Source organism: Ammospiza caudacuta, chromosome 10 (genome assembly GCF_027887145.1).
Source record: "Ammospiza caudacuta isolate bAmmCau1 chromosome 10, bAmmCau1.pri, whole genome shotgun sequence".
Classification (NCBI taxonomy): domain Eukaryota; kingdom Metazoa; phylum Chordata; class Aves; order Passeriformes; family Passerellidae; genus Ammospiza; species Ammospiza caudacuta.
Window position 1 is genome coordinate 20125883 of NC_080602.1, and position 20217 is coordinate 20146099.

The window sequence follows — 20217 nt, forward strand, 5'->3', positions numbered from 1 at the left end:
TGACCCTGGTGAAAGGGGGTCCTCTCCTCACAGGTACCTCCCCTATTTAGATGTGGCACTGGATTTAGGGGTGGACTTGATGTTCTTGGAGGTTTCTTCCAGCTTTAACACCTTCATGATTTTACAAACTCTCACATGAAAGTGAGGCCTTCCTGTAACAGGTAACTCACTGGGGGTGAAAGATCCAGCAGCTCTGAACTGCCCTGGTTTCACTTTGGAGGGGTCATTTATGTGCCAGGGCCCTGGTGAAATGATCATGTCCACACTGATTCTCCCACCACAAGCTCAGCAGCCCTTGGGAAGTTGCACAATTCACACCTGAAACTGCACCTTCTGTGGATTTCAGTTTTGCAATGCTGCTGCACCTCGTCAAGTTCTTCCATTTTCTACAGATAGTTCCACCACCTCAAAACCAGAGACATGTGCAGCCAACCAAAAAGAACAGGGAGGCTGGTGCCTCTGCTCTCAGTCCCAGCATTCTCCCACCTGCAGCACAAAATTCACTCATTGTCAGCAGAAGCCAATGAAGGAACATGCTTGAAATTAGAACTAAATAGTAAAGGCCACATCTTTCCAATAAAAACAGGAAGACACTTGTGATAGCCAAGCCAAAGAATTGGTTTGCTGCTCAACCTTTTTTTTTTCCTTTTTTGGCAGAGTCATTAGAAGAAATGCAGCAAATGGTACAGCCAGAGATTCAGTGCAAGATGATAGAACAGCATCATCTGTGACAACTGCTCACTCACTGAGACACAAGCTCACAAGGTGCTGTTTGAAAAGGGGTCTTATTTAAACATCACAATACCTAGCTTGTGGAAGACTTCCTGTAAAATTTCCCCTGACTGGGAAATGTTTTAAACACAGTGAAGAGGTTTTGTGGACAGATTATAGGATCTGGGCCATAGAACCTGCTTATTCCAAAACTGAAACAAAACCACATTGAAAACCTGTTCCAGTACAGAGATTAACGTGAGGAGACACCCAAGCATTTTGTAGTGCTGTGAATGTGCTGGTGTTAATTAAAATGTTAATCTGCTAACCTCAAGCTGATGACACAAAATACAGATTGAAGTGCAGATCAACCACCGGGATAATACAGGGCCATGCCAAAGCAAACAAACATGACACAATTCTCAGGTGTCAGGGAAAGGTGGACACCCAGCCTAAATGTAAGCTTATAAACAGATAGGAAGTATGTGAATACTCTTCTTGTACTTTTCCTTCTTTCAGGCACCAGAACACACAAACATACCAGGTTTTCCCCCACCTTGTGAAATCTATGGCATGTTAACTCTGCCTGGCCCAGAAACATCACTGTCATGTGAAAGGAAGATTGGTCAGGAGGGCACATAGGAGAGAGAAAAAGAAAAGAGACCAGAATAGGAAAGAGGGAGGACTCAGAGTGAGAAGGATTAGAGAACAGGGAAGTAGCAGCAGAGAGGAAAGCAAACAGAAACACCCACCAAAGATGACACTGCTGCTCTTCCATGCCCTGTGCTGTGTAAGAGGAAGTTTAGCAAATGCTTTGAGGAAATACAGGCTCTCTGACCCATGATAAGGCAGACCATTACTGAAACTTGCCAGTAAGTTATTTATTCCTTCCTTCCTTCACTATAAACTTCATGTGCCTCATAGATTGTGGTTAGGCCATTTCTGCAAGCACGAGCTACTTCATTTATTATTCAGTTTTGCAGATTACTTTCTGTTACCATTAGAGAAAGCTCCTTCTGCTGCACAGTTTATATCCTAAATGTAATGCTTTATCTATTAATTGCCAGCCATAGCTTTTTAAGAGCGTTCTGAATTTTAAAATCAACAGACAAGGTCTGCAATCTGCAGTGTCTCTGGTAGTTACAGGTGAAGAGATTAAAAAAACACATCAGAATTTAGCTGGTGTTGGGATACATGTGGGAAGCTGTGAATAAATACTCTTTAAGTAAAGGAACCATCAATGGAAGGTCCCCATTAAAATAAAGCAAGAGAAATCCAACTTACATATGCCAGTGATGGCCACAGGGGCTCAGATTTTTTTAAATTTTATTTAATCAAAGTTAAGACATGGATAAACATAAATACAGCACAGGTACTTCAGATCATTCTTCATATTTGTGTACAGACAAACTGATGGATGTAATCCCAATGAAAACTGCAGTCAATGAAGTGCATACAGCCTTCCCCCCACACACACAAAAACAAACCCAAATTAAAAAAAAAAGAAAACAACAAAAAACCCCACACAATCTCAGCACACACTCTCATTACAAATGATTCATACATAAATAGGTAGAGGGTGCAAACAAGCTAATATGCGAACATGTATAACCTCTCGTTAATGGGAAAAAAAAACAGAAGCAGCCATAATGATTAAAATACATTCAGTTACTGATAACTAGTTGTGCCATACAAGGCATTATCAATAAAAAAAAAAAAAAAAGGAAATTGTGCTGCAGAGAAAAGCTATATACAACAAGAAAATAAACTGCAAAGTTAACGCATGCATGTTTTATCCTGGAAAAGCACAGCCCTCCAATATTTTCTCCATGTTTGTTATAAAAGCCCTCTGCACTCAACTAAAATTAAAATGATCTTAAAGGATAATACTTGTAAAGTTTACTTAAGTCTTCAGCCACAGAAAACTGCAATGAAAATAATGTTCAGAGTCATTTTCAAAACAAAAAAAAACAAAAACAAAAAAATCTATTCATCTGATGACATGCATGATTAAAAGGTCTAGGCAAGATACACTGCTCTACGTTCCTGATGACTAAGGAAAAAAGCTCAAGTCAATTCAATCTGCAGATGGTCAGAAGATTTTTGTATTCCAGCAGAAGCAGCAGTTCAGATCTTCTGGATCTTTTCCCCAACAACTACAGGATTCTCTTTTCTGATTTTCTCAGCAGCATCAGCTTTGTAATTGTAAGAGCAACTGTGTACATCTGAGTAACGGTGCATTCCACAGTAAACGTTCCCACACCGGCATTCGAACCCTGTGGACACAAACAGCAGCTTAGACATTTCAACATTCCTGATGACACTGGTTTGCTTTAAATCCTGAATGTGTTCACTCACTAGCAGTAAATCTCAGTCACCAGTGTCAATCAATCAGCCAAAGAGCCTCTGCTGCAGAAAGCATAAGAATCACAAGTAATACATTTTTAAGTGATAATAGCAAGATTTGACTTGACCATTCCTTCTTTTTGCATGCCACTCTAGCACAGAACATTCATAGAGAGCTCCTGCTCTTTTGCCATGTTTATGAATCTTCACCCTCCAGAACTCAGGCCCTTTCACTGGACCAATGCAAAGCTGGCTAGTGAATGGCAGCAAACTATCATCCAATTCCTTAGCTAAGCAGACTTCCAAAAGGAAGTATTTGGAATTACCAACTTCACTTTAAGACAGGAGGCTGAAAAACAAAATGATACATGAATGACTGATCTAGTGAGAGTCAGCTGAAAGCACCTTTGACTGTTATTTCAAATCAATATCAAATGACCATGCCCCATTTTCCCTTTAAGATAACATTTCAAAGGGCCACAGCCTAAACAAGCCTAAGGAAAGTGAAATCAGTGTTTCTTACCAGTCAGTCCAACCTTCTTCCTGCACATGAAACAACGATTCTTTTTCTGTTTTGGTTTGTCAAGCGACTTGTCCTGTTCTTCAGGTGTAGGCTCTGCATTCTCTGACACTGAAGCTGACATAAAAAAAGTTAATAAGAACAGTGGAGAAAAAAGTCTATCTCTCCCCTTTTATGTCCTACAATAATCTAAAGCCCATGCTGTACATTTGGCCATTTTGCTGCAGTTTCCGTGTCTGAAGTGCACTGGTGTCTCCACAGCAATTGGAACTCCCCCCTTCTAGACCTTTGATATAATTTAAGACAAGAATTCACCAAATGCTTGAAAATACCACAAAAAAAAACAACCAAAACAACAAATATAGGTTTAACAGCAAGATTCAGCACTGTCAGATCCAGGAAGAAAATCCAACAGCCAAGTGTTTCCTCACAGTGTTACTTGCCCAGCTCCCAAAATCTGCTTGCAAGAAGCACTCTATGTAACAGGACCAGTTGAGCCAAACACTCTCTTTCAAATCCTGAATCAACATTATTTTTGCAGAAGACTGCAACATGTAGGCCACACAAAACACAGTGTTTCAGAACAATCTCTACCACTGTGATGCTGCTGCTTTGCACACCTGGAAAAAGCCTACACAGGACATAAGTCACTGCCTGGGGTGAGAAACACCAGCTCAAGAGACCCAGACTTACCGGGTGGGACTACACTGCACTGAAGCTCAGAAAGGAGCAGGTAAAAACCTAATTTTAAAGATATTTCTCCTAAGGCATCTTTCAACCTACTTTAGTGTTCTCTAAAAGAAACAGGTTACAGGTTGTGTGGGAGAGTATGAACATGTAATAGTAGTATTTGCCTGAGTCAGGTAAAAATAGAAGTTGGCTGGTTTTCCTCAAGTATTTGCACATTCCTTACATTACACAGCAGAAATAGAAACGAAAAAACCCAACTTCATTTCAAGAAGGGCTAAGAGCCAACCTCTGCCTACCAGACATAGCTGGACCACAGCAGGACAAGTCTCCAGTGAGTAAGACACACAGAAGTTGGGAATATTTGCAGCAAAGAACAAAAGCAAGCTCCAGCTGGGAGGAGTGTGGATGGAAGCAGAGCTAGAACCAGTGTTGCAAGGAAGGGAGTACAACAGCAAGCTCAGACATTTGTCAGGGAAAAAGCTGCAGGCATCTCTGTGCAGCTGGACTTTTGTTTGTCAGAGACTGTCAGATGCAGTTCTGTGCTAGCTCTTCACCAGCTGACAGCTCTTCTGCATGACAAATCCAGTGGGGCTTTTCATGTGCTGCTATTCTGATCTTTTTTTTTCTTTTGAAAGGAAAGGGCACTCATCACTTTTGCTATGTATCAAAACATTGTACTAAGCAACATCAATGGATAGCAAGATACCTGATCACCAGCAAAGACTCTGCCTGAGGGGACAGTATATTCCACAGATTAATCTAGCAAAGATACTATTATACATGGTCTATTAATTCCTTCTCAGACACCATCTATGTTACATGCAGAGCTTCTCTTTGTCCTGAAATTTGTAACAATTCATAGTTTGCAAAGAAAAAAAAATTCAATGCCTTTAAATGGCTGTTAAAGGGCACATTTCTGAGTGGGCACAATATCAAAAGGATTGCGAGATGAGAACCAAAATCAGCAAGGACTAAAAGTGGTGAGGTAAGTACCAGAAGGGGTAAGACTTACTCAAATGAACTTTTGTACTTCTACACAAAACAGTATTGCAGTCTTTATTAATTCATTAAGACATATTCATGCCATGAGCTAACATTGTCCAGCCTGCATTTCCTGTTATAGCAAAATCAGTTACCTCAATCTAAGTTTCACTAACAGCCTCTGTAACTATTAGCTAAATTTAGGAAAAACTGGCACTCTTCCCTGCATAACAAGGCTCTCATACACCCTTACTTACATTGTCTTTGTGCGTATGGCTCTCACATTAAAAAGGTTTAAAAATATTTGAGAGCTGCTGCTCAGTGTGGAACCAAGTGGGAAGATTCTTCTGCATCACAAGTCACTTTGTATCTACTGTAGTAACCATAAATTTTAGGTCTCAGTTTGCTTTTGAATAGAAGCTAGAGATTTGAACCAAAATCCTCCATGATAACCACAAATATCCCAACCACTTTAGATGCCCAAGTGCCACTGTTCATTCCATGAGCTATCTGTGATGCCACAGCAGAACAGAGCCAGGTAAGATGCAATACTGTCCAGCTTGGAGCCACTCCCAGCTGCTGGACTTCACCTGGATTCCAGGATGCTGCTGCCTGCCTTCCTTTAACCAAATCATCCCTTCCCCCAGCCCCAGCCCTGCCTGAAGCCAAAGAACAGAAGCCCTGGCAGAAGCAGTACAAGCTGACAACTAACCAAAAAGGAGTAAGGTATGAACACAGTCATATTTCTGGAGCTGACAAGTTGGGCTGGTCACTAGAAGTTCCCTGATTTACACAACATGTTCCTAGCTGATCAAAACAAGCAGAGCCTGCATTTCCTTCTAAAGACACAAGCTTTTTCTATTGCTTTGCTCGTGCAAACCCCCCCTGAGCTTCAGTGTGCTCTGACTGAGCACAAACACAGCAGCCACATGACAAAATGCACTCCAGCCTCTGCACCCCTGCAAGCACAGCACAGCTCTGTGTGTGCAGCAAGACACCCATCCTGTTCTCTCTCTCCATGTTTTACATTCATCACCCCTGCATTACTGGGCAGATTTTTAAAAGAAAAAGGTTTCTCATTCCTACAGAAGATCATGAACAGCTACATTTACTTCTTAAGAGCATTTCACTAGGACTAGTGTAAGAAGCACCCCCACATTTCCAGAGGAGTGAAATGTGAAGTTAATCCAAAGGAGAACATCACTGCTTGTGAACATTTTAAACTGATATAATCAGCCTAAAATACACTGTTTAAATGTTAGGAAGTGGCAAATTAAGTAGGAGCACATTCACCCACAGAATTTAGTTTTAAATCTTTCTGTTGAGTGTTTCCTCTCCCCCTGGAGCATTCAACCAGTATATCATGATATCCTGTATTATCTGATACACTTGTGTCATAATCATACTCTACCTCTGAGTGCCTGGTACTATCACAGAAGTGAAAAGCATCCATCAATGCCTTTCCAGTTCTGTCTACTGAGCCCCTGATAAGGCCCACTGAAGCTGAAGCCATCAGCTCAACTGCATTCACCTTAGGTCCAAGTAACCCCAATATAAAATTCTGTAGCAACCTAATTATTTTAATCTCAAGTTTTTTAAACTTAGTTTGAACTATTTAACCTCACTAAAATCCAGATAGGCACAAAATCAGGTGACTTCATTCAGACCAGCCATGTACCTTTTAGACAGTTAATCCAATCTAACTTTGTACTTTGATTTTCCAAATAACAACCACACCACATGACATGAGTGATGGCATTTTGCAATGCTAACAGTACATGCTCCTCTCCAATTCACAAGAAGCTTGAAAACCACAAAGGCTGTTTTCATTCTCAGAAGTTTTCAACCTCAGAGGGGCTGAGTCCACCCATTAGTTGGATTTCTACTTTTACCACCATGCTCCTCAGTTGTAGGAGCTCCATAATGTTTGTGGTGGAGTCCTCCTGCCTTCCCTGGCACCCTTTAAAACCCTCCCTGAACCAGAAGCATGAACCCTAACCAGGATGGTTTTAACCATCTTCCTTTACCCCAGGGAAGTGAAGTACCTCTTTACCTGCTTGCAGGCTTGCCTGGAGGCAGCCCTGGCTAACAAATCAGAAATCCTGACTGGCTAATCCTAACAAGGATTATTATGTTGATCATCATGATGAGCAAAAGTCACAATAGCCCAGGAGGTAATTAAAGTTACTTGAAATAGAAGAAAGCTGCTAGAAAAGCTGGACTGTACTTCATGCCATTAAAGATTACCTAAAATGAAACTCATTTTCATGGTATTTAAGAACATTAAAGTTAAAAATTTTTATTAGTCCCTATCTTAGAGGATCTGGCCTTTTTCACTGCTCCACAAGCATTATCAAACACTAGCTCTAAAGGCTACACTTTTTAACATTCTAGAGTTTTCCTCTGCAATGCATAAATCCAACAAAAACAAATCTGAAATGCTCTTTGGGAATTTTATCCCTTTGTAGTTTTAGCTTGACTGCAAACAGCAAGGGCTGTGTTGCACACAGCTCAAGTCTCATTTATCTGTCTGCTTTAGAAAAGTAATAACAGTAATCTAAGAAAGCTTAATTATTCACCCAGTCCTTCATTCAATGTTGTTGCAACCTGGTAATTTTTGTTAAATGGCAAGTTAAGGGGACCTCAGCTGAACACAATACATTAACTTACAGCAGCAGCACAGAACAACTCAGCCCAGAACAGATATTCCCACAAGGCAAGACTTTATAAAAATAAATACTGACTTCCCCTACATCAACAAAAGCACTATTAGACACTCTTCACTCTGGGACTAACTAGCATACTGCTGTGAATTATTTTTTCCCTAAATGTTAGAAACTTGGGCAATGCTAAAAAACCCCTTGGATTCACACGTTTGTATTACATGCTTGTCATCAACCTAAAATTCAAATTCCAAAAAAAAAAGCAACTTCAGGATGCACAACTGTGACAGCAATTCAATGAAATCCCTCTCAGCATCCATTCTAAGCTGCTTTCCTTCCAAACTTACATTTTCAAATTAAAATGCTTTAAAACTGCAAACACTACATTTCCCATGATTTTCAGTCAAGGGACAACACAGAAGGAACTCTTAAGGAAGTAAGGCTGACCCTGCCAGAGTTATAAAGAGAGATGGTAAATTAGAGCTGCAACTACATGCTAGTGATATTCTTAGTTTAGAAAGGAGGGTACAAAGAAAAGGACAGAGGACACAGCTGAGTAACCTAAACACCTGATATATGTTGATCCTGCAGATACATCCTTAAATTCAAAGTTTCTGGTTGAGAAATCTTTTATCTTCTCATAGATAGGAGAATAAGCTTGAGAGGTGGAGAATTAGAAGCAGCACAAATTTATCCAAGCATGTAAGAAGAGAGATGCCTCTGGAAACTTGCTGGGAAAAGTCTTTTCAAAGGCCCAAGACAGCTCACAGTGCCAGGGTAAATAAAGTAAAGTTCTGCCAGTGAAAAGCCAGAAGATGCACAGTCAGAACTGAGACAAGAGCTCTCAGCTCCACAACACAAACTTCCTAACAGGTATTAGAGTGTATCTCTAGGATGTATCTTTTCAAGAGTAAACATGTTTCTCACCTCAAAGACTAGTAAAAGTGGTAAAAAATGGAATTAAAAGATTTTCTTTCAAGTTAATTAGCCAAGGAGACAGCTTTACTCAGAACAGTAGCTGACTAATGACTCTTACATTCTATCCTACAGAAAGAGACAGGTCAGGTTTAGAAAAGTATCTGAGAAGCAAAGCTTTGATACCAGAGATACAGTCAAAAAACTAATATTTAGAATGTTTAAGAGGAATTACAAGTTGTATCTGTAAAAAACCCACACTTCTATGTTTAGACTAGTCCACAGAAAAATAATCCTCCTCACTAAAACCTAAACTGTCTCAGCAGAAGGCAGAATACTTACTGACTTACCTTTAAATACCTTTTATAATGCCTATAGGTTACCAGTCTGAGCACATTTTGTATACCAGCTGGCATTTTTGCATTTCCTAAAAAATACTATTAAACCTTTCTCAGCCTTAAGCTCTGAAAGTCTTCACATAGAAAATAAGAAAAAAGGGAAAAGAAACTTTACATTGTACCAGCAAGGAGGATTTTAGGCCAATATAGTTGACCCTCTTAGCCACTGTGCTTCAAGCAAACATAGCCTGTGGTTTGGTAATTTTATATTTGATAAAGTGAATTCCAGTAGTTCAAAATCTTACACCACTACAGTTCAGAAGGGAAAGGTTCTTTTAGAGTTGTTTCCTGTTTATAAAAGATACTGATCCTGTTCTGGCAATGGCTGTGTCAAACACCCTCTACCACAAATATGTTCATAAACTTCTGATATGAGCTGTAAATGGTCACTGAGAAGTAACTGATACTCAAAACTCCACTCAGATGTAACAGCCATGGCATAGAGACAGAAAAGGATGCTGATTTATGATGTGCATTTCCAACACCAATTAAAGCACTTGTTTATTAAACATAAGCTTTCACTTGCCATTCCCCGTTTGACTTGCCATTTAAGAAATGAAACTTTATTTTATTCTGCTTTCTGATTTCACAGAATATTTGGGTTTGAGAATCAGACATGTTTTAACAGGAGTGTATTAAGAACAGCTGAAGTTTAAAAAGCATTATTCATAAGTTCTGTCACTGAAAACCAGGCACCAACCTTGCAACTCTTCTGTCTCAGGTACTGTTTTGTCCACAGCCGTACTATCCGGTTGGGATGATGCTACAGATTCTGTTAAAAGTGACTGACTGGACACAGGGCTAGAGGCAAAAGAAGAAAATTATCATTTTTATAATGCATTTTCACATTCTTTTCCTGTAAGACACATTAGGGCACCTCTTGATGAGAACATTTCACTCTGAAGTTGTTTGTGTAACCACTTAAACTGCTACAATCTGAACTCATACAAAAGGTAAATATTTTTTTTCAACTCATACTGAATGCAACAAAACAGTTCCACTGTAAAAAAGGAAAAATATTTTGGTTGGTTTGGCATACCATCATTCCACACAGAAACAACAATGCAACATTCAATATGCAAGGATCTTTATAACAGAAGTCAGCAAGATAATTGTAGAGGAGACAGTTTCAGTGTTCTGGTGATACAAACGAGAAAATTGTACCATGTCAATGTTTCCAGTAATAAAGCTGCAGCAGCTGCACACAGAGCCCCTTGGATTCTCACAGTGTAAAGTGGTGCAGGCTAAACTTCCCAACCCTTCAGCCATAGTGCTAAATCACAGCATGGCTGAACACCCTGAGCAGTTTAGAAAGAGCAATTCAACACTGGCCATGACTCCCAGCCAAGCTGCTCATCCAGCAGCTCTCCTATGAAACAAGACAGTGCTACCTCTTGCTTGGGACTTGAGCTCTATCTCATTTGCATTTTTTTTCCTCCTTTCCACTGAGGGATTCACTCTGAAGGCAAAAACCAGATTATCCAGCAGCCCATGAACCAGCACTCCATGGCACAACAGGAGCACTGGAGTTGCAATTTTAATTGTCAAGAACTGCACATAGGTCTTGAACTGCTCATCTGGCCACCTACAAAAGGGCATTGTCAATTAATTTTATCTGTCCTCAGAGTATCCTGAGGTATTTCCAGAGACTGAAATTGAATTCCTGCTTTTTTTTTAATTTTGAAAACAAAAACCCAAGCAAGTGACACTAATTTTTTTCGAGTGCAAGTCCAAGAGCAACCATCCACTCCTTTCTTCTGCAGTCAGTAATCAAGCTAGTGATCAGTGAGGTATTTCTATTCTTTCATGGTTTTATTGAAGTTGTGACAGAACAAAGGCAAGGCACTGTAATTGGTTCACATCTGTGCATTGACCTGGATGAACTTTTTTTTTTACACACTCCAGAAGAGTTGTTTCAGGGTAAGATACGTATTTTCTACCCCAACTATAAACCTCAGAATGGAAAGACTAAATATAGCATCAAGCATGGCACCTAGCTCTCAGTTCATATGCAGGATCCAAGCATGAGATAACACCTCCTATAAAAAGCTAAGGAGCAGAAAAGTCTGAGCTGAATCAATCAGCAGGAACTGATGAAATCTCCCTTGCCCTGTGTTCTACTACATTCATTTTTTTAAAAGAAAAGTTGAAGTGAGTATTACTGCAAGATTAGCTTCCACAGTATGTAACACACTAACACTTTTCACTCAAAAAATCTCCAAAGTGCTTAAGCTGCTGTTGGTTGTGTCACTCTAAACAGAAATGGAGCCACTAAATATAAACAAATATTTAGCTTTTACAAATGGAGTACACTTAGTAAGTCTGAGTGATTTATAAGAGGATATTATGTATCCTTGAATAACCCAGATGGAAATTACTTGTTTAATAAGAGATCAATTCAGTAGCACAACTTGTACCAAGACTTGTGTCTTTACCCTGTTCTAGTACTCTCCACTTCTTGCAAAGCAACTGGCTTGTTAACACATTATCATACATTTATTTATGAGAGCTCTCGTAAACAGCTCCCTGCCATTTTACAAAATCCTCAAATTTCTAGGAAGAGAAGAATTCTCCTTTGGTAAATGTACAACTACAAGTTGAGGAAGCAGAAGAGCAGTCAGACAAATCTCTGTAGAACAGAAACTAACAACTTCTATTTGAAGCTAAATTCTAAAGACAAATTTCCATTTGAATGCCAGATGAAGCACAGAGACCTGCTAGCATTCACCCTGAGATCCCATGCTTTAAAGTTAGCACTGAAATCTTACACCTTTTCCTAATCCCGGTTCCAGCATTTAATTGTGCAGGATCAGCACACTTCATTTAATCATTCTGACAGAGATTTTTCTGTAAAGCCACAGAGCAGACTGAAGCACCTTACCTTGGCTGCATAGATGGAGTCGATGTAGAATCTAAAGTGGACTGAGTTTCCTGGGCACTGCCCTCTGTGCACGGGACCGGTAAGGACTCGGTGATGCTACTGACAGAGGCTGCTGCAAGACACACCCAGGGAAAAGGGGTTATGCTGCTTCCTGGATCACAGAACTCACACACTGCATTTACTCTTCAACCCCTACAACACCAGCCAGGAGAGTAAATGAATCTCTGCCTACGCCATAAGGAAACGTAATTTTACAAAAAAGTAATTATGTTTGGCCATATTTTCATCTCGTTCCAGCCCCCCAGAACTTACATGGCAGAAAATTCTGAAGCTGGAGTTTTAAAGCAGTTACTATTAATTACTAACTAAAGCATCTATGAGCAGCTTTCTCAGCATAAACTGCTATACTCTGACTCAAGAAGCTGGTGTTTAAAAAAACCAAGATGGATCTGGGAAATATCAATATAACATCCTAATGCCAACTCCAGTGCATTTTGAACATGTAGAACCCAGATCCCCAGATTTCAATAGAAGATATTGCTTCTACTTAAAAGGTCAGTTTGAAGGAAAGGCAACAGTACACAGAGCACTGGGCCACAAAGAACTGAAAGTATGTGAAGTTAAGGAGAAACTGTTGTTGCCTTTTCCCAACCTGGAAACGAAACTCAAAATAATTTTAGTAAGAACAGATCTTTTCTTGAAGATCTTCAGGGGCAGTTATGTAAAGATGTCCACAAAAGCCCCTGAAGGCCTTCAAAAGGAAAAGGCATCACTATCAAGTGTTTACAGGTTACTCTTTAAGAATAAGGTCACAGAGATGAAATACCTGTTCTTAAAAGGCCTTTCACAAACATTCCCCAAACTCAATCCTATCTCTGTCAGTAATTCGAGCAAAAATATGTTGTAGTGTTTTTTTCTGCATTTTTATAATTTCAAATCAGAAACACTCAAATGAATACAAAAGGTATTAGTGAGAGTCTTCTGAGCAGATTAGTGGCAACACAATTACATTATGGGAATTCCATCCAAGCTCATTCCATAAGGCAAGATGCTGGAATGAAATGGTTTGCACTAATGCCCCAACAATCAGTATCTGGACATGGCCAGGAAGCTGCTGCCTGCTGGGTCAGGCTGAGCTGCTGACACACACACTGTGTGCTGGGGTTACTTACCAGGAGGGCTAATTCTACCATTACTGTTCTGCCTTTGAAGGTGTTCTTTGTAGCACACTGAGCACATGCCATTTGTGCGAGGATTCCCGTAAAATCCGCAGCCAGTGGAACACAGCATAGGCACTTGGCTACGGTTGGTTTCTTGAGCCATTCTCCCTTCTTCTATAAACCTGAAATTGATACACACAACCCAGCATTTAGAGGCCTGAGAAAACTCTTCTTTTACAGCTGACATTTGAAAATCTGGAATTTCCTATAGCTCAGCAAAAAGACCATCCAGAAAAAATGCCTTGCGGGTAACTCATTGCCCTTTCCCAAAAAGTCTATAAAGTCTACCTAATAACACAAATACAGTCATATGTAGGCTTTGCATGACCCACCCTCTCAGCCCCACCAATTTATTTTCAATATACACCCCACAAAGAAAAGTAATTTTATCAAATATTAGAAGTATTACTGCTTCTAGCAGTCAGGTGAGGAGAGCAGGGGAGGGGGACACTTATGCTGTAACCTAAACACCTGACACTGTGCATGAGAGCTGTAAAATAGAGACAAGCATGCTAACACAGGCTTACTTGCTGCATAATTATCATTAACAACAGTCACATGAATCCACATGTCACTGTTTAGTCACTGCGTCATTAGCGAAAGACGACACAACTGCTTGCCACAAACCCTGGATTGTGATTTTTCACACACTAAGAAAATCACTCTTACAGGCAAAAAGTATTAGACCATGTACACAACCTCCTACTTATAAATTCACTGTGAAAATACAGTAAAAATGAGAAGTAAGAGCTATATAAGTTGAGAGATATATGTTATATGAGTTGTCACACTATAAAACCCAAATTTAAGGATGTTAAATAAAGACTCTATCATGTTTTCACCCCTGGCTTGTATTAATCAAGTTTATAGGTATTTGTAAGACATTACAAGAAAATTACAACAAATGACAATTTCCATCAGTGTTTTGAGACTCCTAACTATTATCAAGTGGTCTAACATGGAAACAATTTTTGACAAGTCATTGCATGAGATAAAATTATTTTCCACTACCCCCCTCCATAAATATACAATCGCATTTCTTTTTTAACAATTTTGAAAGAAAAAACAGCTTCACATTAAGAATCTAGATATATCAAGGTATAAATTACTCATAGTTAATTCAAGATCAACTTAGGTCTACCATTTTCTGATTAAAAAGTAAGCTGAAGCATAGGCAATTTTAATTCTTGCAAGTCAAACCAAAGATAAGCAATATTAAAAATAAAATCAATCTTGCAAGTAACATCAGTATGCATTTCAAACAAACAAAAAAAAAATCCAGAGGGAAAGGGGTTTCAAGACACTTGAACACTTCACCAATTGCCATGTTATAAAACTAGATGAAACCATAGTAGTACCACACTAAAAAAGATTTCCTTTTACATAAGAGGTATTCAAAGCCAAACACAAACAACATTCCCATTATTTTGTTTCCAGAGAAATCTCCTCATCTCCTCTCACACCCACATCCACTCCATCTTGTTTTTATTTCCCCAAAACACATGAAATTGATACCAAGAGCAAACCTCTGGGTTGCAAAGCCAACAGCAACACAGAAACAAGTCAAGTCTTCTGCTCACAGCAATAAGGCTCTCTATGGACGAGGAAGGATTCGAGATATAAGACCAGGAAGAGGTACAGGCAGGAAGACAACCAAAATCTGATACTATCTTTTTCAGCTTCAACCTGCAATTAAGCTTATTTCAGCTGTTGACTACACTCCCCCACCCCAACAGAGAATCACTTGCTTTCAACATACAAAGCCCCCATTGACCTCACACGACAGCTAAATTTGATTTTTGCTGAAGTACTGCACTTGTAGCTGAAAGAGCACTTTCATTCCTGCTTTTCTCCAGACAGTCTTTCAGAATGAAACTGCAAGTAGTGCATGTGGAATTTAATTCTTATGCTGGGCCCAACATTTCAGAGAAGCCATTTCAGGGAAGTGCAAATGAATATGAGTTTGCTGTGCTTTGGTAACCAGAACCAATTTAAAACTGAAACCTTACGCAAGTCACTTTTGGCATAGAATGTTTAAGATTGAAAGACTAATTAAAAACACTTTCAACTGAATATTTCAAGAGCTAATAGAGATTCAATGTCACAATGTAGTATTAATCCTTTTAACTTTAGGCAGCAGCATATTAAAGAACCCTACACTAACTTCCAGATTGTACCATGATTTTCTTTCTGTTCAATATTAGCTTCAAACAGCACACAGGATCTCAGTAACTGCACCAGCCACTGCTAATATTCTCCAAGACAACATTGCTGAAGGGATCAGGTGCTAACACAAACACGGAATAACAATCTCTAACTTGGATGTAAAAAAAAAAAAGTTCTGCCTCCAATTCAATAAACAAACTGTGAAAGGTGCCCAAAGATGCCCAGACGAAAAACAAGAAAAGCTGGCCTGAGTTCCAGCTAAGCCAGTTCCCAAGTTCATTAACCAGTGGATCCTGTCACCAGTCAAAGCACAAGCCACTGGCATGAGGCTCCAAAACACTTCAATCTCCAAAGGGAAGTGCCAGGGATTCTTCTGCAGAGTTTTAATAAGGGCCACAGGAAGCGGAAGATCTTTCATTGGTTGCTAATATTTAAGAAATACAATGAATAAGAGATAGGATCAACCTGATGCAATGCTATGAAGCCAAAGGAGAACTTGCACCAAGACAACAGCTTGTTGGATATGAAGGGGACAATTGGTACAATCCCCCTCACCCACACAATTACTGCTGTGAGCTACCAAAAAAACCCACCAGGTAAAGAAAGGACCATCACCAACACAAAGTTTTCTGACAGTTCAGTGAGCTCAAGCAGTACAGATGCAAAAACAGAACAAGTAGAAAGTCCAACACAGGAGAGGCTCTGGAACTGATGTGAGGAAGGACATGTTGTCCCCAGGAGGGACAACACATGTTTTAGCAGCCTGTAAGCTCCTGGGATGGTTGAACTCATCTACTTGAACCCTAAAGCCACAGAATGCCAAACCAACCAGTATAATGAGCTCTCCCATGCTTTGCCCTCCCTTTCAGTACTCACATGTACCAAAATGAAACAAGGAAATGATCAAACTTAAAAAAAAAAAAAATCAACCACTCCACCTTCTGCCAATTAGTTTCAACACAGATTGGTTTCTGAGCTCATTTGTCACACGTGTGCTATTTGGGCAGGAGAGAGGGTCTAGCTGCAGACACGTGTGGAAACGCCTGTTTCAGCAGCAGAGCTGCTAAGAGAGCCACTAGCCAGCACCAGGCATTGAGAAGAGAAGGAAAGAGACCCAAGTACTGGCAGTTCTGCCCCTGCACTCGAGCCATGCCTGTCCTGTAGACACGGATGACAGAGCCCTGCTGCACAGGGACTCCGGGCCCCAGGCAAGCTGCCACCAGCAGAGCAGCCAGACTCTGGCCCCAGCACAGCAAACAGGGGCAGTGAGGGATCACGGAGCAGATGTGTTTGGGGGAGGGAAGGACCTCCCACCAGCCCAGTTCTTGGCTCAGCTTCAGATGACTTTTGTTTCAAAACTGTAATGGCTCACGCAGAAGACCCACAGCATCACTGACCCCAAACATCCCACAGAGCAGCAGAGGTGGGCAGTCACTGCTGAAACCACTGTCAGAGGGGCAGGCATGCTCCCACAGCTCTGGCCACTGCTGCCCCCGTCCCTGCCTGCAGCCACATCAGCTCAGCCATCTCATGCAAACAACACAAATATTTGTTCTGGTGCACTGGAGAGCTTGCTCATCTGACAGAAGATCAACTCCAGAGAAATGACATACACTGCACAGGAAGTGACATGGCTAAAAATAGGACAACCCTTTTTAGGGGCAGCAAGCCCTTGCTGAGCATCAAGCCTACTGTAAAATAAATCCCAAGTGCATACACGATCCATAATTTCAAAATTGGCCTTCCCCTAGCTTGGCTTCAGCATGACACTTGAAGCAGCTTCATAGCTGAAATGACAACAAGGTCTTGGGATCAACATGTACGTCCCTCTCGGTTTGAGGTGTCACAAAACAAACGTGGAGCTTGTCAAGCTCCTGGAAATGCCTCTGGGCTCTGCCTGATCCCCCAGAGCTGTGCCTGCACAGCATTCATAGAGTAATGCTATGAATTCTGAAGGTTATTCTGAATGCAGAATTGATTTATCTTAAAGAAAAAAAAAAAAAAAAAAACAACAAAATGACAGAGCTCTTCACAATATTTTAAGCACGTTCCCTGCTTTGCTTTACAATATAGTTGTATAACCAGTTGTACAAGCCCTAATGAGAAGGAACAGACTAGAGGGAAGTGCAAGAGATTTCAACAACTCCTCTCAACGCAACCCCAGAACATCTACTTCATTGAAGATTATGGAATAAACACCCTCTTTCTGTATTAGCTAAAAATTGCCAAACTTCAGCTGAAATTACCTGTTTCTTAAAGATATCTATTGCCACTAGAAGCATGGCAGCACACATCTCTGCAGGCTAAGCCCTCCTTTTCCTACAAATAAGGTGCTTACAGTCTACCTGTTCCTGTCACTCCTGCAGTACACAACTTCATTCATTTAAATAATGCCCTCTTACTGCTGCTGCTACACGTCCTGCTTTTCCTCCCTCACCATCACATCCTCAGAGTAAATTCCTCTCTGTACCAAGCAAAAAAATATGGAAAGGACATGCCTATAAAATGTATAAATTGGAGATGTAGAAACACCAAAGCAGAGCAAATCTTCTGGATATCAAGTTCTCTGGAAAAAGAGACATCTTCCAATATTCTGTAAAGCAAGCAACAAAATACTTGTGGACATCTCTTCCCCACAGAGCAGGCACTGTGATACTGGTCTTCCTCCCCACCCCCTTTCTTCTTTTCCCTTTAATTAAAATGTTTATATGCCACTAGTTTCAAATAACTGATACCCCAGCTTTATAGGCTTCAAATGTTAATCAGTAAGATCAGAGAGAGCAGCATTTAGCAGGATTAAACACACAAGGTTTAAGAATAATCTCTTTCACTGCTCCCCCCCAATTCTAGACAAGAAAAAAAAAAAAAAAAACTGGCACAGAAGCCAGCTTTCTCTTTATCTGTCTTCCCCAAAGAAAAAGGTCTCTTGAACACCAGTTACCCTCATACTTCAGGTTCTGGTAAGGAAAACAAGCAGATCCTCACACCCTGCAGTACAGTTTTGTGTTCTGCAAGCACTCCTAAAATCTGTGACTGGTATGGGAAGGATCCCTCCCAAAAGCAAATGCTGAGACCACCCAAACAGCATTGTGCCTCAGCAGCACAGCAGACACCGTTTGAGCCATTCTGATGCCAGCTTCAAAACTGCTGCTCAAAGAGAAAGCAGAACAGTGTGAACTACTCTTCACTGTCAAAATCAGCACACTGACAGTTTTACCTGACACTCACCTCAAATGATAAATCCAATTTTAACAAGTGATTAAAATATTCCCTCCTCTGTCATAATCACCTTTATAATGAAGTAGCTCAGCACTGACTGAAATAGCATCAACACTAATGGTCATTTTCTCTTTGTGCTAATGAAGCAAAGAAGGAGCTGCAGAAGTGGTAATGTGTGCTGCTTAAACGCACAAAGCTTCATTCCAAGCACAAATAAAACACAAAGTTGGGCACACAAAAATACATTTCACTTTTTAGCATGTACTGGCACAGACACCCAATACCACCTGTACCACCATATGAAAAGGCAGGCTGGTACAAAAGGCAATAAATAGGAAATCCATTTCTCTACAGGCTTATCAAAACAAAGGGCAAATAAAAGCCCAAGAACAAAGTTCTGTTGAATCTTGCAGCAGAAGCTCCCAAAGCACTAGCTGTGATTGAGCATACCAGTTCATATTGGAATTTGCTGCTGAGGTGTCCTGCTTCCAGCAGGACACTACTCAGGGTATAAAGCACTGGAATCACAAATTAAAAGCAAGCTACAGAACAGTCCTGGATTTTTTACTCCATTGCTGTCTCCCAAAAGGCTCCAATTTATATTCACTGAGCAGTCTTTTGTAGCTGCTTTAAGGCATTATCATGTCCCAGCAACTTGCTATGGAGCCAAGAAGAACTGGCAGATTTGAATAGGGGCCTCAGTCACTGCAGCTCAGTGGTTGCAGTCAGACATGTCATTTCATCTTACAGCTCACCCTTGCTAAAGCACTGCAGCTGGTTCACATTTGCCAGCACAGCTACATGTGTAGTTACACTCTGACCCAGTTTCATCAGAATGCTTTGAGTTAAAAAAAGTGAATATGGTTAAGGACCAGCTATGCAAGCAGATCTGTAAGGGCAGCGACCTCTTTGTTCCTGTAGCAGCAGAACACACAGCTGCTGCATTTTTCAAAACACAGGAGTTCCAACTTCCTCAGCACCAAGAGAATCCATACATTTTAAAGCTTTCCACCCATTCCACTGAGCCTCCAGTTTTTTTCCTGCTCAGTTTTAAATTGCAATGTGAAATAGAATTTATATGACTTCATAACAAAAACATAATACTCACGCTAGTGACCAAAGACTTACATAAGATGTTCTTTTAACTCACTTGACAAGTTATTTAATATCTACTATGTTCCTGTCTATTCCTGTTGAACAGCTTTTTATTTTTGTTTCATGCATAGACCTAATTTAGGCTACAATCAAGTACTTATACTAGACACTCCTAGCAGAAACTTTACAAAAAGGTGTAAAGAGTTAGTCTGTTCTTCACTTCCAATTTTTATTAGTTAGCAAGCTTAAATCCTTCCATGCAAGAACTAAAATGTAAATAAAATTGGAATTCTTAAGAAAGCGATATCTCAGATTTAATATGTCAGAAAGACTGTGAAAGAATCACTCTAGTGAAAAAAAGACACACTCATGAGAGAAAGTGGCAGATGGACAAAAGAGACAGTTCAGGTCT

The 20217-nt window shown here is 40.3% G+C and overlaps 1 protein-coding gene across 4 annotated transcripts in view; it reads right to left on the reverse strand.

The window, feature by feature from the left end:
• Nucleotides 1-2021: 2021 nt before the first annotated feature.
• The window catches only part of ZFAND6 (zinc finger AN1-type containing 6), a 36547-nt gene continuing 18351 nt past the window's right edge, over nucleotides 2022-20217 (reverse strand). For 2 of the 4 annotated variants that reach the window (XM_058811363.1, XM_058811364.1), the window contains exons 3-7: nucleotides 13278-13447; nucleotides 12106-12217; nucleotides 9925-10025; nucleotides 3581-3694; nucleotides 2025-2987 (exon numbers count right to left, since the gene is read on the reverse strand). In XM_058811363.1, coding sequence (XP_058667346.1) covers nucleotides 2839-2987; nucleotides 3581-3694; nucleotides 9925-10025; nucleotides 12106-12217; nucleotides 13278-13428 — 627 coding nt within the window. In that variant the 5' untranslated portion in view covers nucleotides 13429-13447 and the 3' untranslated portion in view covers nucleotides 2025-2838. Of the gene's footprint in view, nucleotides 2988-3580; nucleotides 3695-9924; nucleotides 10026-12105; nucleotides 12218-13277; nucleotides 13448-20217 lie in introns of all 4 variants that reach the window. The other 2 variants (XM_058811366.1, XM_058811365.1) reach the window with 2 other exon arrangements.